The sequence below is a fragment of the Anthonomus grandis genome, chromosome 10, assembly GCF_022605725.1.
Source record: "Anthonomus grandis grandis chromosome 10, icAntGran1.3, whole genome shotgun sequence".
In the NCBI taxonomy this organism is placed as follows: domain Eukaryota; kingdom Metazoa; phylum Arthropoda; class Insecta; order Coleoptera; family Curculionidae; genus Anthonomus; species Anthonomus grandis.
In genome coordinates, this window is record NC_065555.1 from 16374066 (window position 1) to 16397323 (window position 23258).

The 23258-nt window shown below is 33.1% G+C and overlaps 1 protein-coding gene across 1 annotated transcript; it reads right to left on the bottom strand.

The window, feature by feature from the left end:
* Positions 1 to 16162: 16162 nt before the first annotated feature.
* LOC126741499 (uncharacterized) lies at positions 16163 to 19416 on the bottom strand. The gene is made up of 3 exons (XM_050447918.1): positions 19076 to 19416; positions 18827 to 18952; positions 16163 to 18389 (listed from the first exon to the last, which is right to left on the bottom strand). Exons 2-3 carry the CDS (start codon positions 18927 to 18929, stop codon positions 16984 to 16986), a joined length of 1509 nt encoding a protein of 502 aa, XP_050303875.1. The 5' UTR covers positions 18930 to 18952; positions 19076 to 19416; the 3' UTR covers positions 16163 to 16983.
* Positions 19417 to 23258: the final 3842 nt, after the last annotated feature.

Below are 23258 nucleotides of genomic sequence, written 5' to 3' on the forward strand. Positions count from 1 at the left end.
TACAGTGAGAGTAAAAATTCCAGACGTTGATCGAGGAAGGGGTGATTTTAGAAACATTCTCATGACAGTTATCGAGAAAACTGACGACGATTTGTATAAGCTAGCGAACAAGAGAGGAACTATCGAAGAAATGTTTTCCAGGAACCAATTTTCTGTGTGCAGTGAGAAGCTTATTGAGATAGAAAGTGTATCACCGGAAAAGAAAAATTTAAGACAACTTGCAAACGAACACTTTTAGGAGGTCAAGGTTATAAACGATGCAACTGTAAAACTAAATGCATGACCAATAAATGTAAATGTAAAGCTATTGGAAATCTTTGTAATTCGAAATGTCACAGCAGCTTGTCTTGTTTGAACAAATAGATTATATTATCTTTTACTTTGTTAGGATACAGTTTAAGTGTAACCTTTGATTTGTAAAATCTGTTTTTTTAATTAAATAAATTTCTCCAAATATTTATGGCGTTATTTTTTAATATTAACCACGCCAAGGCGGATAGAACGCGGTTTACCCGGGTAAAGCCCGAAACTTGTACAATTTTATTAATATTTTGGACCTTACCCATGTTTTCTGGGTATTGTGCAGTTTATCCGGGTAAACCTAAGTTTAACCGTTATTCTAACTTTACCCGTAACATATATATCACCATCAGAATTATTGTGAATTATCTGTCTGTGTTGTTTAACATAGAATAAAACACAAAGTTGTTTATTTCTATTATATAAACCCTTGCTAATTACAAACCCTCACAAAATCATCTATATTTAATTTTTATAGATGGTTGTACATGTTAATGTGGAAACAGTACATAGAAGGAAAGTAAAAGTTGTAAAGTAAAAATAGAAAAAAAATAAAATTGTTTTTAACTGAATTTGTTAAGTAAACACAAGCAAAAATTTAAATGAAGATCATCATTTTCGTGGTATTAGAATTTATAAAATTCAAGTTTAAGTTTAGATTTATAAGATTCAAGATTATCAGAATAATAAAATATATATATGAGGCGTGTTTTACAAAAACCGCACATGTCCAAAATTGAGCTAGTGGCACCATCTAGTTTAAAAATATGATGTTTTTAATATCCTAAAATAAGATTCTACAAAAACGGCACAAGTACTAAGATAGAGCTAATTGAAAATTCGATAATTCTGCAAAAAACACACATGTCCATTGTTTTTCCACCAAATACAGCATTAGTCCGTGCGATAGGATAGGACATGTGTGCTTTTTGTCGTAAAATCTCGCTGAAGCGCTTGATTATTAGTCAGTTTGTTATTGTTTTATCTATAAACCAGACGTGTTCTTGTGATTTTTGACTGGAGGTTAGAATTTGCGTTTTCTTGCTCAAAAATTATACTTAAAAAAATGCAAGATCGTGAAGAAGTGTTAACTAATTGGCGTACAAAAAAGCCAAAGAAAATAAAGAAGGAGACAGTGATCAAAGAGTTAAAAGTTCGTGGTGAAGAGCACATAAATCACAAGGGCAAACGTGTTTTAGCGCGTAAAACTGGCGAAGCATGCAGGTATGTTAGAGGGTATATTTTTTTATAAAATAAAAAAAATATTTTTTTATAGTTGCAAAAATTCCTGTTTTTCCAAAGTTGCTGAAGAAAAAAGAATTGCCATTCTTACCCAGTTTAATAATGTGACTGACAAAATTAATCAAGATTCTCATTTAACTAGTCTCATATCAATGAACCATAGTATTAGAAGAGGTCCCCAATCTGAAATAAATAAAAAATCTCACGGTGCTAGTTTTACTTACAAAATAAGGGTGGATGAATCTGAAATAAAAGTGTGTAAGAAAGCTTTTCTCAGCTTATATGGCATTAAAGATGCTCGTTTAAGGCGAATTCGAGATTCCCTTATGACTACTGGAGCTTCTCCCATCGACAAAAAAGGAATACATGGAAATAGGCCAACAAAAACTCCAGATCACATTACAGGACTTATTAAAATCCATATAAAATTATTTTCCGCTAGACGCTCGCATTATTCACGTCGTAAAGATCCAAACTGTTCCTATTTACCAGAATCTCTTACGTTAAGGGATATGCATAGAATGTTCCTACAAAGTTATAATATAAACATACCATATAAAAGTTACTGGAAAGTATTTAAGACATATTTTAACACGAAATTTGGATTTCCAAAATCTGACACTTGTTCAGAATGTGACAAACTTGCTCAGCAACTAAACCGTACAGATCTTAGCATAGAAGAACGAAATAGATTAGAATTAGAAAAGGAGATACACCTTCGTAAAGCTGAAGCTTTTTTTGACCTAAAACGAAAATTTAAAATCAAAGCAAAAGCTGGAGAAGTAATGTGTATTAGTTTTGATTTTATGCAAAATTTGCCCCTTCCTCACATACCATGTATGTACATAACCCTGTTTTTTATAGCCGTCAACTTTGGTATAATGTTTTTGGAGTACATGACCTTGGAACTGATAATGTTTGGATGTACACTTATCTTGAAAATGAAGCCAAAAAGGGTGCCAATGAAGTCACTTCGATGTTACTGCATTTCCTTAAAAACCACATTCATAACCGCAGTTTGGTTATTTTTAGTGACGGTTGCCCAGGGCAAAATAAAAATTACGAAATGGCTCATTTTTTGTACACCTTGGTCAATATTCTAAAAATCGTTGATTCAGTAGAATACATATTTCCAATGAGGGGTCATTCCTTTTTGCCAAACGATTTGGATTTTGCCCTGATAGAGAAAAAGAAAAGACGCCTGGAGAGAGCCGATAGAGACCAGAGGATTGGGATAATATCATTTTAAATGCCAGAATGAAACCTAACCAATTTAATTTGATAAAAATGAAGCAATACGATTTTTTTGATATAAAAACTGCGACCTGCAACTTTTTCCTAAAAACTCCAAAGCCAGCTATCAACGTTAAAAAAATTAGGATTATTTATTTATTTAGCAGTTTATTTCCAACAGGCAAAGTCCAGTTACAGGAAAATCTACAATTAATGTTTTGAAAGTGTAAACCAGTATTAAATTACTATAAATTAAATAACAAAAAGAAAGAAAAATAAGGAAAACTTAGATGACTATAGTAACATCATGTATATATCAAAATTAAAGGAGATGTAAATTAACATTAGAATGAACAAAGAAAGGGATTCATGGGACAAGGGAAAAAAGGAAGAGAAAATGAATTATGGTAACTGTTGGTTTGTTAGAAACAAAACTAGATCCTTTATGGAGCATACAAATATGTCACAGGTTGATGATACTGAAATAAAAATTCTGCACATTTAATATACGGGATCCTGAAACCTAATGTTAGTTCTGGCGCGATCTAAAGCAAAAGTAATATTTGCTCTAGAAGCAAATCGTGGTACATGAAATAGAATATTGTTCAAGAGAGGAGGAGAATTTATTTGTTTATTGGCCAACTTCCATAAGAATGTTACAAAATGAATTGTTCTCCTCATGGCCAGAGATTGCAGATTAAATCTACCTAACATCAGATCATGATCATGTCCCCTAACAGGATATATTCCATCCTCACGAAGCATAAGAAACTTTAAAACCCTTCTCTGAACGCTCTTAATGTAGCCAACATGGCATTCATAGAAAGGACACCACACCAAGGAACCGTATTCCAGTCTTGATCTAACAAACAAAAAGTACAATAGTTTTATTGAGTTTGAATTGTTAAAGAGTCGGCTATTTCGAATGACAAAACCTAGAAGTTTCAACGAGGAGGTCACTGTCTGTTCAATATGTGGCACAAATGTGAGCCTATCGTCGAATACAACCCCTAGATCTTTAATAGAAGTACGGATTTGATTGTCTATATTGTAATTAAACAAAACAGGATCCTTGGTTCGTTGAAAGGAGATCACACAGCATTTCGAGATATTAAGACATAACTGATTTTGACTGCACCACCCCCCTAATTAGGTCCAAGTTACTCTGTAAGAACAAGCAGTCCAAGATACTATTGATACATCAGAATATTTTCAGATCAGCAGCATAAGCTAGTCTAAGGCAGGAAATCAATTCTATAAGATCATTAATATAAAAGATAAAAAGAAGTGGGCCGAGAGTGGATCCCTGTGGGACTCCAGAAGTTGAAACAAAGGTATTAGATCTGCAACCTTTCACCTCAACAAACTGTAGACGGTCAATAAGGTATGACGAAAGCAACGAAATTAGCCTTTCTGAGAAGTTGAATTGGTTGTTCAATTTTTCCAGCAGAATGCTATGATTTATCTGATCGAAAGCCTTACTGAAATCAGTATACATCACATTAACCTGACTTTTTCTATCGAGGGCTGAAGAAATAAAATGAGTCCATTACACAGGTTAGTAATGCACGACCTTTTAGGAATAAAAGCGTGCTGATCAATAGAGAGTAGTGATTGAACTTGGGGAAGAATTCTGTTATAAACAATAGTTTCAAAAGTTTTGGAAAAATTGCAAAGTATGGAGATAGGTTGGTAGTTGTCGATTCTGTTTATATCGTCTTTTTTGTGAATTGGTATTACTTTAGCACATTTCCAGACGCCTGGAAATTTGCCAGTTTTCAAAATAAGGTTAAAAATATGACATAAAGGCTGACAAAGGACAAACATGCAGTATTTAGCCACAAAACTTGGAACACCATCTGGACCGGCTGTCAACTTGTTTTTTAGCCTAGCAGCAATAATTTCCTCAGTGGTAATTGATGGAAGAATGTCAATGAGGTCTGAGGAATTAGAAGGAGGATAGGTTTCTGCGAGGTTGATTGGATCTTTATAGGCATTCTGAAAAAGTTTGGCAAAAGCTGGCACAATATTTTCTGCTCCTTGAAAAGAATTACCATTAGCATCGCACATGATAGACGGAAGTGAAGAGTGACCTTTCTTAGCTCTAACAAAAGACCAAAACGATGAGGGGTTAGTGACAATGTTCTCCTCGGCTTGGGTCACAAATGAGTTATAGGCCTCACGGGCTTGAGATTTTACTGTATGACGAAGCCTGTTGTATCTGGAAAAATGAAATTCAGTTGGAGAGGATCTATAATCACGATATGCTTTTTCGTTCTTAAAGATATTAGAAATAATTTGTTTTGGAAACCATACTGGAAATCGCCGTCGTCTTCGTTGTTTCAAAAGTGCTGAAGCAGCAAAAGCTGAATCAAGTCTTTTGTAAAGTTCCTTGCAAGCGCTGTCAACATCAGAAGACTGCAAGACGGACAACCAGTCTGCATCAAGCAACAAATTATACATGAGTGGAAAGTCTGATTTTCTGAAGTTAAACTGCTGTAAATTATTTGAACTTATAGAAGGATTATATTTATAAAGGGAAGCTGATTTAAAAGAAATTGTCAAAGCAGGATAATGCAAATCTTCGTTAATAAGCGGTGATATACTTTTGATGACACTGACGTCGAAATTTGAAAAAACCAAGTCAAGAAGCCTATTATTAACATTTGGAATATTGTTAAACTGCTTAAGACCAAGGATCTCGCATAGATTGGTCAAAAGCTTGCACTTGACACTGCTAGCTTCGGTTGTCTGATAAGACGGAACATTAAAATCTCCAACAATCATAACGCGTTTTGTGTGGACCAGATCCAGTGACATAATTGTTTCACACAAGGTCTCAAAGTCTCTCTCGGTTGTGCAAGGAGGGACATAGATTACAAATAAATAAAATACAAAAAAACCATAAGTGAGCTTACAACCTAAAATATCTATAAGTGGTGTGGAGTTAAAGATGTCTTCCAAGTTAACCCTCTCTAGGTGAATGTTGTGAGAAGCTGCGACCAAGCAGCCACCACCACGAGTAGCGGCCACTCTATCCAGCTGTCTATTCGATCTGAGCACTCTAAATGTTTCTGGACACAATTCAGAGTCGAGAATATCTGGTTGAAGCCACGTTTCGGTGAAGGCAATGATGTCAAACTGGACCTGTTCTTTTGGAATAAGCAGAGACAACCAAAACACTTTGGTTGTCTCTGGAATAATCAGCGGGCTATTCCGCGTACCTATTACCAGAAATCAGAAATACCTGTTCCGAGTTCGCCAGTCCATGTCAAATAATGATGGCGATTTCTGTTGGCAATTTGGTTCCGAATAATACGAATCAGTTTCAATACTCGGATTGTCGAATTAGTTTTGACTTGGCGATTCTGCGGACAGAGTATCGTAGAAAAAGTCAGAAGAGCAAAGTTATTCCGAGTTTTTTATTAAATTAGTACAATTACTTGGTTTTCTTGAGTCAGTATTTATTTTTAGATAATAGGTATTTATTTTTAACCTTATATGCTAAAAAGGCGCTAAATTTTCATCAAAAGAAAGGTTAATGGCGAATAATATTAAATAAAAATAAACAAAACTAAAAAATACAAAATAGGTTTTATTTAAAAAATAACAAAAACAAAAATTCAACAATAAAACAGTAAAAATTTTGGAACAATTTTTTTGACTTCTTCTACTTACAAAATTTGGCGTTAAAGTTCAAAAATACTAAATTTCCTAGATGTTTAGCCTTAAGACGACTGCGACGCGACGGTCACTTAAAATTTCACCTGCTTTTGAAAATAAACTTTCATATGGGACCGACGTCGCAATAGCACATAATTTTTGTTTAGCAAGTACACTTAAATTGGGATATATATACCCATGTTCCCTCCACTATTCCAATGGGTCCTTTATTCGATCCAGAATAGCGTCCTCCATATACCTGTACTTCTAAGATTGCCCTAGAGGTAGAACTACTGGGTATTTGAATTTTTTTTTAGAAGTAGTTTTGTCAAATATATCCCGTACTAAAAAAGTTGTTTTTATAATTAAATTATCTTTTACATTGCTTGTAGATGGTTGATGAGTCTCGAGTATTTTTACCGGATCTTTTTTATAAATAATGTCACTCAACTCTGCTATAATATTCTTCATTACTCTTTCTAAAGCGTCATTATTTTTAAATGCCAAACTCTTAAAACGTGGGTCTAAGTATGTGGTTACTACCAATGAATTACATATATTCCACATTTTCCACTCTGTTACGAAGGCCGCCTTGCAATTTTTTAATTATTGTCTTGGCAGATGTGCTCATGTCAATTTTTAGAAGCTCACTGCGTACATCTAAAAGAAACTAGTAGATATTTTTGTCCACGAATAACACGAGTAGCATCCTCGAAGGGCTCCAAAATAACTTTCAGTTCCTTTAGAAGGGCCCATTTATCCAATGTCAATTGAGGAAGATTAATATCGAGTATAGCTATTGTAATCCGTACAGCTTCTTCTAACTCAATAAATTGCTCGTCCATGTAGTAGGTGGAGTTCAACCTCGCAACCACATCTTGTAGAAGTTTCTTAGGGGTTTTTAAACCAATTTCCTCCTGAAACTTCATTAATCAAACTATAGTTTTCACTTTCTCTAGAGTGCCTGCTACTTCGGTGAGTGAATCGCAAACTAGGAGAGTAAGAGTATGGGCGTAGCATCCGAAAAACTTCCATCCCAGCCCATTTGTAATGGCACTTTTCACATTGGCCGCATTATCAGATATTGTTAAAATAGTTTTTTTTCAATACCCCATTCCTCTGCTATGGTTCTTAGTTCCGCATTTAGATTGGCACTTGTATGAGACTGATCAAATACGGCGCATTTCAGAAGAATGGTTTGAATATGAAGTGTATTGTGACTCCCATAAAGTTTTCATTGTTTGCGGAAGTCCAACAATCTGTTGTCAAACAAACTGCCATTACATCTTTTACCAGCTCTTTACGTTAAACTAAACTTTACGGCTTTTGTATATTGCCGAAACCCTTCATCCTCAACTACGCTATATGGCTGAAAATCTTCATAAAATTGTTTTAATAACATTCGTTTTAATTTTTTTCTTTGAGGCTGTATTCAATCTTTTGGGCACAAATGAAGAAATTTTTGACTGATTTTTTGAAAACTTATGGTTTCCTTCTTCCTTTTTTGCTATGTGGCACATAATACTTGTACTGGATGAGCAGGTGGCTGTCTGTTGGCTGTCGGTGTCCGCTAAAGCTAAAAAATACAAAACTAAAAATACAAGCAAAAAAAAACTCGCCGCCCCTTCATTCGACATTCCATCATTCTTTTCGGCGGAAATCAAAGTGACTGCTAGGCGCTATCCAAAATGCCGCGCATGCCGCAAAAATAATAAAATTTAAAAACATAACCGCTAATTCTTTGAAAACCTGTGATACGCCAGCAGCGCCACGGTTGTCTTGCAATTTATTTGTTAAGCCTCGTGTCCACATGCAATTAACTTCCGATAGTTCTTTACCAAGTAACTTGCTGGAGTGTCTACACTTTATTTTAATTATTTTCAAATTTATTTGGGCAAGTTACTCAGCAAGCTTTACTTGCTGTATTTCTTTAAGTGAAACGTGTACACTAGTTTTGTAATCTCGGCAAATAGCTGCTGCGGTTGTGATATATTTAATAAAAAAACGAAAAGAGAAAAAGGAAAAAAATAAAAGAAAAATTTTGGTAAGAAAATGGATTCAGCGTAGAGCTACTTTAGGATTACATGAGAAGTTACTTAATGAATTAAGAATGGAAGACCCAAAACAGTTGAAAAACTTTCTACGAATGTCTGCAAAAGACTTCGATTTTTTGCTTGGTTTGGTGAAGGAAAAGATATATAAGAAAGATACAAAAATGCGACAGGCCATTAGACCAGAAGAACGTCTGTCTTTCACACTTCGCTTTTTAGCCACAGGTAATTACTTAGAAAGCTAAATATATATACTAAAATAAATATTATTTTATTTATATTTTACAACAAAATATTTTTATTTTCATGAAAAGTAATTATAATCACAAAGAAAAAAGTACAATTTTAATTATTGCAGGTGATTCCTACCATTCTCTTATGTATTTGTATCGAATCCCTGTATGTACGATCGCAAGGATTGTTTCTGAGTGGTGTGCTGCAATAGTGGAAGCTCTAAAAAAGGAATATTTAAAGGTATGTATTTAAATGTCTATAATTTTAATTGCTGTTGTACCTGTGTAAATTGTCTTGTCAGTATAGGGCTGCACAGTATATTGAGTTGACGATGAGGCACTTGAATCATATGTAGGGGATAAAAGAGGGACAGAGGCCGGTGTTGAATGTCCAGAATGATAGTTATCAGCTAATTCTGAAATTGTAAGAATATCTCTTTGTATCATTCTTTTCAACCTTAATCGGATCTGCTCTGAACGTAGGGATCTAAGCTCGGATGCTACATAATCTACAAATATTTGCCAGTTATCTGAGGGTCGATTCATCACCTTTACTGCATTTGCCAACATCGCATCTTCTTCAGTCACTTTAATTTTTTTAGGTTTTTTGGACGGTGTACTTTTTGTTTCTGTTTCAATCTTTTGTCCCTCATCTATTGTGGTATTTTGTGTCAGTGTATCCTCATCTTTTTGAGTCTGAAAAAAATATTTTAATTTTAGGTTTCATACCCAAGAAGAATGGATTAGGATTGCAAAAGATTTTGAAAATATCTGGAATTTCCCAAACTGCCTAGGAGCTCTGGATGGAAAACATGTCGTTATGCAAGCCCCACCTTGCAGTGGAAGTTATTATTTTAACTACAAAGGCACGCACAGCATAGTTTTAATGGCATTGGCTGATGCAAATCATAAATTTATTTATGTGGATGTTGGTTGTAATGGAAGAATTTCGGATGGTGGCGTGTATAACATGTGTTCTCTGTCTACCGCTTTGGAAAATAATACTGTAAATTTGCCTCCTCCACAACAGCTGCCGGGAATAAAAAACTTTTCACCGTTTGTTTTTGTAGCAGACGACGCATTTGCAATGAAACGAAACTTGCTTAAACCATATCCATTCAAAAATCAGCCAGGGCCAAACCGCGTATTTAATTACCGACTCTCACGTGCAAGAAGAATAATTGAAAATGTATTTGGTATTATAGCAAATCGTTTTCGGGTATTAAGGAAACCTATACAACTTTGCCCTGAAAAGGTTAAAAAAATTGTTTTGTCAATATACGTTCTTCATAACTTTTTAATAACCAGAAATTCGTCGAAAGCAAATTATGCACCGACAGGAATTTTCGATTCAGAAAGCGATGGAGGTATTATAAATGGTCAGTGGCACCAGGAAGGTATGCCAAAACAAAACTTATTGCCACTTAATACCAGAAATCTCCATAATTGTTCCCAAAATGCTAAAATGGTTCGAGAAGATTTCAAAAACTACTTTATTTCCCCTCAAGGTGAGGTTCCATGCCAGTACAAATACATCTAAAATGATATATAGGTTAAGGTTTTGACTACTGATTACTTTAAACACCTAATATAAAATACTTTAAATAAAATAAAATTAATTTTCGACTTTTACTTACCAGATTATCTTCTGTACAGCTTTGAACATTTGCAGCTAACATGAATTTTAAAGAATCAAAGAATTCCCACGTGCTCTTATACACTTCATTTGCTCCTTGTCCACTTTTTTTCTTTTGAATTCTTTTCCACTCCTGATTCAGTTGTGTTCTTAAGTTGTGTAACTTGCGTTGAATTTCGTTTTCAGACGTTTCAAATAGTTCTGCTAATTTTTGAAAAGCACCCTGTTTTTTTACTCTGTTTTTAAAGTCTTTGCAATGTACATTCCATAATTCTGGGTATAGTTCAACATTTTCAATCAATAAATTAGTGTCGTCCCTACTCCAAACACGCCGGTCCACCATTTTTTTTAAATACACGTAAATATTTCATTACTTGCTGCAAATATTTCGGAACAGTTTCGATATTGATAATTGCAAATTAACTTGCTGAAACACGCGGTGTACACTACAAGCTCTAGCAAGTCAGCAAGTACTTGCCCGGCAAGTAAACTTTCTGCAATATTACCAGAGAAAAACAAACCACCGAGAAGCGACAAAACCCGCATTTACCGTTGATTTTCTGGGGTCCAATTTTGGTGACCTTGAGCGGGCTTAAATGACTAGCGCTACATATAAAGTAACGGAGAAAAATCGTTTTGGCAATTTAATAGTTCCGTACACGGAGAGAAATACGACAATTAATAGATTAAAAATTTTATTGGGAATTTGAAATCAAAACTATTACCGTTGATTGAATATTTGGGAAGATACGCAACCTTATGGGCTAAAACGTGACCGCAAATATGCGTGAAAAATAGATGGCGATTCTCTCCAGTATGCGCGAAAATAATTTCGTCCGTCGCTTCTCATTAGTAATCGGCCGATCATCCGAGTCGTGTGGGAGAGTTTTTGCACAGGTTCGTGTTTGCCGTATTGCAATTTGGTAGTTGTTAAAAATTTTTCTTGGATATCATAATCACAAATAGATAGATATATGTAAATGTGTTTAGTTTGTGAGACGATGGCTTCTTTAGGCAAAATTAATCAGTGTGCGTATATTAATTAAGACTTTGATTTATAACAACCTAATATGGGAATCTCAAAATCTTATTAGAAAACCTTTAAAAAAATCTAAATATAAACCTCACAGAAAATTATCTATTTTATCTACAAAAATCAATCCGAACTCTTAAAAATACTGATTCTTCATGTCTATGAGAGCCATTTTCTCTTTTTCTTTTTTTTACTTTAAGAAAATTTTAAATCAATATATTATGTTTATGGTCTTTAGTGTTTTAAGTATTTTCAATACTTGTTTTCATGATGAAATTCATTCATGAAAAAGATAAAAATAAAGCCTAAAAAGCCTTTAAAGTTATTGAGAAACTGGTTATAGTACGAATGGTAGCTTTCCTAATTAAAAAAAATAACATATTAAATGAATGTCGAGTAATGTTTTCATTCCTGGAGAGATTATATTTGAGCTTGAAGAAGGTCACTTTGCTGCAGCGGTATTCTGCGACTTCTTTAAACACTTTGACTGTGTCAACCATGGAATATTGCTCGGTAAGCTTTCCAGTTATGGGTTTAGGGGAGTTGCTCTAGAATGGTTAAAATTTTGTTTTGTTAGACAGAAAAAAGTTTGTTTGGCCAAATGGCAGTTTGTCTGAACTTTGTGTAGTAAGCAGGTTCGTTTCTCGGTCCTATTTTATTTCTATTGTATATAAATGACCTGGGGTCGCTCCAGATAAGAGGATTCTTCACTATTTTTGCAGATGACACCACTATCTTATGGACAATAATAAAAGCACATTAACCTAGAACAATTTCTAAAGATTTATTAATGATTAAACAGTGGTTTGATGCTAATTTGATGTCTTTAAACATAGATAAGACTAAATTGTTAAGTTTTTATGCTCAGAGCAGTTCATGATTCACAACAAAGAATTGGAAGTGAATAATTTTAACAGATTTCTTGGAATTGTTATCGATCATAAACCTAAGTTTTATGGAGATATATCAGGAGGCAAAAACTGGCTAGACGATGTTATGCTGTTAGAATGGTTTTAAATGAACTGAGATTGATATTTTTTTTGTCGAAAGTTGGAACTTACTTTCATACAAAAATACCTACAGTATGGAATAACATTTTGGAGTTGCATTAGTAAACGGCTTTTTGACTCGATGTTTGTTTTTAAAAAACAAGCCATTAAATATATGTGTCATAAATCTCCACAGGACATGCAGACCCCTATTTAAAGATACTTTCCTTGTGTGGCTTGTTTATTGTTGAGTCTGCTTGCCTAATATACAAAAAATATAAATTGTATCTTCAAAATAATGGCTCCTTAAAACATTATAATATCAGAAAAAAATATAATATTCCAATGCCCATCCCGAAAAGTGAACTAAGAATTCTCTTATTTACTTGAGCATAAAAATTTTTAATCATTTTCCAAATGTCATAAAAGTCTCTAGAAATTCTCCTCGCTTTAAAAAGTCCTTAACGAACTTCTTAAAAGCAAGTATTTTTATAGCATTAGAATTTTTTGAAGATAGTTAGGAATAGGCCAATAGTATATAATTAGTTTTTGGTAAAGATGTAAAGGTTAGAATTTGTGAAAAATTGAAAATACATTTTGTGTTTATACTAGTATGTTGAACCCACTATTGTGTATTGTTTTTAAATTATGTGTTAGTAATATGTCGATTAATGTGCCTATTTTATATTATAGAAGTACCATGTCAACAAGTAGGTACCATGTATTTATGAATAAAGTATGTTTTGAATTTTTTGAAATTCGAAATTGTATTTTAAAGAGAGAGAGAGGTATATAATATTTAATAGGGATGATTACAACTACTCACTAGAAATTACCTCGTTGAAAAAGCAATTAAAAGGGTTATTCAAAACTGCAAGTGGCCAACATGGCGTCGACAAGAAGAGACAAAGTTGATTATGACTCTCTAAAGAAGGAACGTCGTATTTAAAAGTTAAAGATGTTAACTTGTAAATGAGAGAAAGTGTTTACAACAATGTATAAACGATTTTATTTTATGTTTTCAAATAACGCCAGAAACAAATAAAAAACCATTTTGCCAAATTTCACCTTTTTCCTGAATATTAGGAAGTATTTGGCATTTTTCCAATTTTTAGATTGCATAATTAAACCATTTACTGCTCATCCTTACTTTGGACATCTTGTATAATCGCGATGAGACCCTTCATACTGTTAAACAAAATATTTGTTTTTTTTCTTATTAACTTTTTCTAGTTTCAAGAATTAGTAATTAAGTGTTTGCCTGTATTGCAAATTAAAATATGAACTATTTTCTAAATTTTATAGTGTTGTTACACCCTTATTCAAAACCTTTTAAATTTTGCGATTTTATTTTTATATTAATTTCAGTTAAAGGTATCTATTTTTCAATATTTTTGTCCAAAAAAAATGTATTTCACAGATCTCACTACCCTATACAGTTTTTGAGATATTGGCTGGTTTCACAAACCCGTATTGTCAAAAATCACATTACGGGCTACTTTTTGCAAAAAATTATTGACTCTAAAAAACTATAGTACCGTATATAGATATTAAATCTTTAATTATTTAATTTACTCTTTATATTTACGTGAAACCTACCTATATCATCACCTTTATTTAATATTTTTGTTAATTTTCTAATTAATAAATAAAAGCTTATTGAATTTTTCTTTTGTTTTTATTTATTTATTTTTGTCTCAAAAAAGGATTTTGGTAAGTAATTTATTATTTGTTAATAAAATTTAAGTTGTAAGAGATAGCACCTTCCAATACATTACTTGACCACCACATTTATCTAGTTATTTATGCGAGATCACAGCTCATTTAAATATCGGCAATAACAAAATAAATAAAAGCGCTGTTATCATCATCGCCCTTGTCTTAAAAAAATAACAAAACGGCCGGGCGCCCAAAGATTCCCGCGTCGTTAAACTGCAAATGGTCAATATAGCGCCGCCGCCGACAAAGAAAAACAAAGTTGATGATGGCTCTTTAAAGACAGAACGTCGTATTTAAAATTTAAAGGTGTCATCGTATAGGCGAGAAAAAGTGGTCACAATAATTTATTCATTTAATAAATACTTTTGTCATATATTTTGAAATAACGCCAGAAAAAAAATTAAATGGTTTTGCCAAATTTAGATTTTACCTACAAAGTATTTAGATTTTATTATAAAAGGACACTATATCGCTCAACTTTCCTCTAATTATACCACCTCTATTGACGTCCTTTATAACCGTGATCCGGGGTCTTTAAACAAAATGTTTTTTTTTGTTACTAGGTATCTTTTTATAGTATTAAGTATAGTTGTAACAACTGGTAATTGAGAATTTTCCTGTGTCGCTTAAAACTTAAAATGTGGCCTATTTTCTATTTCTATTAACATCCTCACTTACAACCCCTTACTTTACAGATCTCACTACGCTGCACAATTTTTCAGATATTGAATCACATGATAAAATGGGTTACTTTTTACAACAAATTATTGATCAAGAAGTTATATTACCATCGGTATTAAGTCTTATGAATAATTTCAATTATTCTTTATAATATTTACGTGAAACCTACTTATATCTTAAAATTTGTTCCATATATTTTATGTATATTAGTTTTTAGTTAATTAAGTGCAACGGGCTTTTTATTTAAAAACTTGACCCTCTTGAACACAAAATGGAGGAAACATAATGTTTGTTGGAATTATAACTTGTATTAAACTTTGTAAAAATAGCTTTTTATATATATTTATGTATTAATTTTTGTCTCAAAAACATATTTTGGTAAGTAATTATTTCTTTATAAAATTAAACTTTTAAGAAATTTCAATATGCCTCCACCCTTAAGTATATCACTTATCACTTGACCACCACATAAATGACACCGTGTTGTATGTTCAAAAAAAAAATAAAAACATAGCTGGCAGCATCATCCCATATCTTAAAAAAATATCCAACACGGCCGCGTAACCGGAGATTCCAGCGTCGTTGAAAACCTGACTCAAAGAAGCCAAAAGCCATGTCCACGCAGCTAAAATAAAATCGTTCCTAGATTTGACGCTTCGCGGCAGCACCACACGATGCACGAAACTGAACGGCAATCCGATAGTCGACCGGGTACACTTTTTAACACAGGATGCGTATCTTCCCAAATATTCAATCAACGCTATTACATTATTTTACTGTTGGTATAGTTAAGTTATAGGTATACCTAAACTATACCGGGTGATACAGGGAACACGCAACAACTTTTTTATTTTTCAAGATAAAACAATTGAATACGTCAAAATATGCCTTTTTGGCAATTTAATAGTTCCGTACACGGAGAGAAATACAACAATTAATAGATTAAAAATTTTATTGGGAATTTGAAATCAAAACTATTACATTATTTTACTGTTGGTATAGTTAAGTTATAGGTATACCTAAACTATACCGGGTGATACAGGGAACACGCAACAACTTTTTTATTTTTCAAGATAAAACAATTGAATACGTCAAAATATGCCTTTATAACCATTCTATTGACATACCAAATTTCATTTGTTTATCTTGAAAAATAAAAAGTTATTGCGTGTTCCCTTTTTTCTGTGTCATAGTGCCAACTATAGTGCCGGTAGTAGCCGGTATAGTGCCAATTATAAAAATTACCATTTAGGATAAATAATGTAAAACAAAAAATCTTCTAAACAAACTTTTATTTTTTGAGGAAATAATATTGGCTCATTGTATAATGAAACACAAAAATACATTGGCAATAATTGAATTAAACCTAGGTACATTTATACATTCCGCAAAATTTTTAGTTTTCGAACATTTTTATCTTTATTTGTTTTTAAGACCCTATTATTATATTTAATGGTGTAAAATATTTTCAACCTTATAAATAATTTTAAGATAAAGGTTTTTGGAAAATGTGCACAAGGGTGTTCATAATTAATAGTTTTCATTATGTTAAATAAATTGTTAGATATTCCCTGGTTTATGCACATTTTCTCAAAATTACAATTGAATATTTCCTCTAATTTAAATATATATGAAATAAACTCTTCTGGAGGAGATTGTAAGCCACCAAAGTTACATATACTGGAATTATAAGCCTTAAAATGAAAAAATAATCTATTTATATCCATTTCATCACACATTTTGCCGAAATTGGTGCAGGTATCACAGTTAATATGAACTTCAAGTGCTCTTTTCATAATATAGCCACAAACATACCGAAAGGCATTTTCTGTGGGAATATGGTCGGTCCTATAACTATAGTTTTGAAGTGCAATACCTTTTGCAACTTCAAATTTTTTTTCATTGAAAATTTCGGGTATATTGATGGATTTGACGTTCATCAATATACTATCCAAATCATTTTTACAATTCATTCTTTCCGAATGTAAGTAATTCTGACAGAACAGCTTTTTAAACGCTCTTTGGAATTGCAGTGGTGTTGGATTAACATTATTCCCACTTTGCTGCCTTACAGCACCAAAGAAGTTTTCGATACAATCTGTATTTAACCTCCTAGTCTTGAGATACTTGTAACCCAATGTTGATAATTTTTCCCATATTTTTATCGTGCTTCTGATTGTAACCATCCAGCAATTACGAAATTTCACAGAATTTGTGATATCTTTATTGCTTTAGAGTTACAAATTTTTAATTTGTTTAAAAAAAGTAACATCTCATGGAAAAATTCTATTTGGTATGGTGATCCATCATAAACATTTTTAAATTTACAAGGATCTCCCAAGGATATTGAGTTTAATAAATCAAAGAGGTTATTGAATTTCTCAATTACCTCTATGGTTCCAAATGCATCGGCAGGGAGTGCACCTACAGTTACATAAGTATTCATCCCACTTGCCACAGTATGGCTAAGAACTTGGCTAGCGAGACCTGCTTTCATTTTTTCAAATGCTGAGGGACATATATGGGAATCTGTCAACTTTGGGGCACATCTATAAAACTGTTGTTTATCTGCACGATAGAAATCATTTATGAAAGTCCATGATGTTTTTTTTTCGTCAAAGTGAAATGAATGATTAAATAGATTATTTCTTGTTGCTTTGACTAGATGACATGGATCAAAAATATATAACAAGTTTTGGTCTCCGAATTGAAATTCTGGGTTTTCATGTGTCACACCTAACAATTTAGAAAGTTTAATAAAATTTGACCCCATATCACTAGCAATACTTTCTATTTTAAGTCCAATTTCCAGTAATTTAGGAATAAGCTCCCCCATAATAGTTTTTAATTTGGAGGCTTTTAATTGTGAACCTACTAAAAAATACGCTAAAGGCTGCTTACAGGAAGAATATAATCCTCTAGCCATAATAACTAACGCATTTTTACAAATAAATGGTTCTTCGGTTTGTTCACCAAGATCTGCAAATCCCACAATTCTATCTTGTGTAACGTTAAAAGCAATATTAGCCTTTAAAGATATTTCATCAATGCACAAAATGCAATGCTTATCTTGCTCAAGCAGGGTGTTAAGTTTGATTTGAAGAGCTTTATATAAAACTGCATTATTAATACCAGGCTGGCAAGAAATATTTTCTGTAATTCTATGCAAACTTCTTTTTGTTGGTAGAGTAAGCAAACTACCTATGAATTTATATGCCTTGGGGCTTAAAAAATGAAATGTTAAGGCAAATTGTTTTAATTCCATAGAAAATCTATGAGATTTGCGTCTCTTGCCCTTTAGTGCCACATGAGTTTTAATAACACATGCCAAAGGTTTACTTAGAAATTTGTCACATAACCTGTTAAAATCTCTTACATCAGGATCTTCTTTTTGGCGTGCTTTAGCAGTTACACCAAACTTTCTCATTTTTTTAATTTGCAGTCGAAGTTTTCGCTTTCGGGGAGTGTTACTACTCAGCTGAGAAGAAGTCTGAGTAGAAGCTGACGGAGAAAGAAGGCCTGGTGGAGAATTCTCGGACTGTTTATCTATTTCGATAGATAGGAGGTTGCCGAGGGGCTCGCACACTGAATAATGTGAAGTGCTTGGGCCTGCAAATAATAAAAAAATGCTTTAACATTTTAAAACTTTACATCTTTAATATGAATAAAATCAGAAAGTAAAACTGATAGACTATATGGTAAACTAAAATAAATTTGGAAATTCTGCTCAGGTAAAACTACCTATGTATTTGGTTTTCAAACTTTAAATAAATTATAAATAAGTGATTGTGAGGTTGGTTTTCATAGAAATGGAAACAAAGACAAAGGGTATTATTTTACCCATTTTATATGGGGTCCAGACATTTTGGTACCTAATCCTAATCCTGGTACCTGTCCCAGACAAGTCTTGTATAACCATTTTATAACAAGACCTTGTCTGGGCCATGTTATAAAATGGTATAAAACTAATTAGGGTTTTCTGAAGAATAATCCATTCTTACTGAAATCTTATTCCAACCTACTAAACTGAAAGAAGAGAATCTTACCAGAAAAAATATCCAATAATGGGTGTTTTTCAGGCGTCTTAGTTCTGTCATAAGGAGAATTTTTTTCGGCAATACTTTGCTGGGCCAACGTTGCTGGTTTCATAATTGCAGGCTGTATTAAAATATCTAAAAATAAGAAATATAATATATACAGAATATATTTTTATGTGCAAAATAGGGTTTCAAGCATAAAATTAATATTAGTTAGTAGGTAAAAATTATAGTCAAGTTAACCCATCAAAAGCTAACCTGATAGAATTTTTATGTCCTTTTCCTTTGAGACTTTTTTTGGCGGTCCTTCCTCAAGCTGTTCACCTTCACAAGTCCTTTTTGTGGGATTAGGAAATAATGTTGGTAACGCGTTAGGTAACAAACGCTTTCTTGAGGGCCCTGCACTATAAAACTTCTCATCAAAATGGTACTCACAGAGCTTCTAGTTCCTGGTTAGTTGTTCTCTAGGTATCGAAAACAAGTCTGTTCTATAGCAAGCTGCCAGCCATAACTTGGCACTGAAAGTCATAAAATTACACGTTTAATTCAAAAGCTAAATTTATGTATTTTTTTTAAATTACTGCATAGATAAATACCTCATATTAAATGTGGCGGCTCGTGGGAATAGGCAGGGTAGGCCGGGCCTACCCTAAAATTTTGAGCTTACAAAATACAAAAATAAAATTTTAAAAATATTTTATTTTAATTAAATATCATGTTAACACACCAATTTATTTATTATCTTAACCCGCAAATATATTTTATTTAACGCAAAAAGCATCAAATCGCTTAAACGCACTTAAAAAACCACATATAGGCCCGAACGAATCTGGCCGACCCCATCCACAATATATCCCTATAGAAAAATCGCGCGACGCTGGTCAACGCGTCGGAGGATGGATTTTATATGCGCGCTTACGGAAGTCATTTAGGCCCGACACGAGGTGGCCTGCGTTGTTTTCGCGGTTGAATGTTTGTTTTTAGCGGAAAAATTTATCGATTTGTACTTGAATTTGTTCTTAATTTGCTAATTCGTAATTTGAGGGTTCGTGGTTAAATGTTTTCGTGAATTAAAAAGTTGTAGTGTTTTTAATTTAAAAGTTGTAGACATTGGTAAAGTGAAGTTGGTGAAGAACCTAATAATTAAATCCAGAAATTTGCAATGTTTTTACAAGGCTTTTGCCTATTACGTTTTTTTTTTTAAATGTAACACTAGTTGGTTGTGTAATTAAGATAAAGGCGTAAGAGGCCAAAGCCTTTTATTAGGCCTTTATTTTAAATTTTTATTTAAAAATTAAAGGGTAAGTTTGAGGACTTTTTTTGGAATAGTGAGAAACTATAATAGACAAAAATGAGTTTATCTGAGCCTGAAGTTTTACCAAGTTGCAGTACTAGTGCCAATAATGTTATGTTGGCACTTGGCAGTGGATTGGACATTATTGTTTCGTTGTTGAAATTACCATTGGCTAAAAGACCTGAGGCTGAAAGACGAAAAATTATTTTAAGTGACAGGCCTATTCCAAAACTGTGTATTGACCAAAAAGATGGGAAAAAATTACGTGCTTTTAATATCGCTTGGTATGATGTGTATAAATGGCTGTGTGGAAGTTGTATTACAAAGAAACTGTATTGTTGGCCATGTTTGTTGCTTTCGAATAAAAAGTGTGTATGGAATTGTGAAGAATACTCCAATTTAAAAAAATATCTGCATCGCTTAAGAAACATTCAACTTGTAAAGAGCATTTAAGTAGTTCTTTGTCCTTTAAGGATGTACAAAAAAGAGAGTTTTCTGTTCGTGACTTGCTAGACGAACAGTCGAAAATTTCAAAAGTCAAGTATAATGCTGAAGTTAAAATAAACCGAGAAATTATTAAAAAATTAATTGCTTTAACTTGTACTTTAGCTAAACAGGAACTGGCTTTTCGCGGCCACGATGAGTCAGATGACTCTAAATCCTGGAAATTTCAGCAGAAGCAATTTGAGAATGAGGAATTTGAGCAATTTGAGGAATTTGAGCAATTTGAGAATGAGGCCTCTCAAAAACGACACAAAATGAACTCATTGACCTGATTAAAGACGAAATTTCCATTTTTATTCAAAATGCCATCATTAATTTCCCATTTTTTGCATGTATTGTTGATGAAACAACCGATATAACTGAAAAGGCACAGTGTTCAATTGTATGCAGGTTAGTAGATGCAAAAAGCATAGTTCAAGAATATTTCTTAGGATTCTTTGATTTAGGGGAAGATCGAAATGCTCCAGCGTTACGCGATTTACTGTTTAGTATGATTGGTAAATTTGACTGTAAAGCGAAACTAATTGCTCAAACCTATGATGGAGCTAGTGTTATGTCGGGCCAACTAAACGGACTACAAAAATTAGTAAAAGACTGCACCATTAGCTATTTTTACCCATTGTTTTGCGCATCGCCTTAATTTAGTTTTACAGCAAAGTTGCTCCAATATTAGGGCAGTAAAAATATTTTATTGGACTCTTCAAGGAATTCCGGCTTATTTTCACCATTCTTTCAAAAGATCGCATTTCTTAAATAAATTTGTCGGAAAACGAATTCCTACAAATAGCGAAGTGAGATGGAACTCGAATGCAAAAGTGTTACATGCCGTATTACAGGAGAGAAAAAAATTAATTGAAGTATTTCAGGAGATAATGAATTGTCCAGAATCATATGCGTCTTGAACTGGCCTTTTCTAAGCATATTAACGTTGCTGTTAGCGAGACAAATACAGAACTTACCTTAAATCGTAATGAACTTTACCTAAAAATGATGGTAATCAAAGCACTTTGGATAAAGCCAAAACTAAATTTAGACGAATATTTTTTGAAATTTTGGACAATAATATAACTCAATTAGAGCAACGTTTTTCGGACTAGAGCAAGTTTCAATTTCTGCAGTTGGGTGATACTAAAAAAATTTCAGAATATGGAGGAGTATTTCCGCAAAAACCATTGGACTCGTTAATAAATACTTATGGAGCACTTTTTGATAAATCATTAATGAAAACAGAACTAGAAACCATTTTCTCACCAATACACCGTGAACAATTTTACGATAAAAATTTGTTAGGTCTAATTAAAAGTATGCATGATAACGACACAAATGAAATTCTTCCTGAAAGTTACAAGTTGTTCTGTTTACTAGCTACAATACCTGCAACCAGTGCTTCAGTTGAAAGGACTTTTTCTACGTTAAAGCGAATAAAAACATCTTTGCGGAACACAATGACTCAAAATCGGCTTTCATCCTTATCGATAATTTGTTTGTGTTCAAAATACTTTTAAATGACTCCTTCTTTCTGTGCCATTTTTAGTAGTTACGTGTTACTTTTATGTACGTAGGTAACAATAAATGTACATATTAAGCTTAATTACTGTCGTTTCTTTTCATAGTGTCCCCCTTTTTAGTTCTCTAGTTCTCCCAAATTTTTTAAATTTGATAGAAAAAAAATATGTTTTTTTTTTGGAAAAAATTCTTAGAGTTAATGTTTTAAATGTATAATTACTTGACAACACCGGCCTATTATATGATTCTTCGAGCTTCATTGTGAGTGGGCACTCTTGCTATGGCCTACCCAAAATTTAACCCCACGAGCCGCCACTGCTGTAATTACGAATTTAATGAAAAATAAATAATGAATTCCTGTAATTACGAAAAACAAAAAAAGAAACAACTTATTTTGAGTGGAAACAATTAAAAGAAAAGTTGAACTTACCGATCTTCTTCCTGCGGAAAAGCAAAGAAAGAAACACCACACCCTGTCTTTGAATGACATCCACGAAAAGCACAGGTATAAGGCATATTATAAAAGTTTTTAATAAAATAAAGAGCACAATGACAACACACACAAAAAATAAACACAGAGAAAAATTCAGACAACACTTGACTAGACTAAAGTAGGCGTCGAATATTACCGGACTAACTGACGGCTGGGAGGGGACCGGCAATAAGACAGGTATACCAAATAAGCTCGCACATGCGCAAGAAAAATCGGTCCCGGCTTTGTCCCTTCTCGGTGGTTTGTTTTTCTCTGATATTACTCTACGGTGGCTGTTTACACGCGCTGCAAGTGACTTGTGAGAGTACCTCTAGCAAGTTTATTTGCTAGTGGACACGAGCCATTAGGAATAGGTTGGTTAGACCTGTAATAGGTATTTGGAATAGGTTTACATGTAGAACTGGTACAGGTCGGAATAAGTAAATTAAAAAGCTATTCCATAACATCTCTATAAAAAAGAATATGATAGATGTGAAAATATGATTCGATTATGATTATAAGTCGCGAAATATGATTATAAGTCGTGATCGTATTGACAGCGAGTCGTGATTTTAGAATCCCTCTGCTGCCGCGTTTTTTAGGGGATATTGTTCGATGAAGTTGGTATTAGCCAAGGAAAATGAAGAAATTTCTAATATACGTTA

Bases quoted from the DNA above. Each gene is read 5' to 3' on its own strand.
- LOC126741499 (XM_050447918.1), bottom strand. From the start codon at position 18,929: ATGAAACCAGCAACGTTGGCCCAGCAAAGTATTGCCGAAAAAAATTCT. The intron at 18,390-18,826 runs GTAAGATTCTCT...TATTATTTGCAG, and splicing joins ATTATTGGATATTTTTTCTG to GCCCAAGCACTTCACATTAT.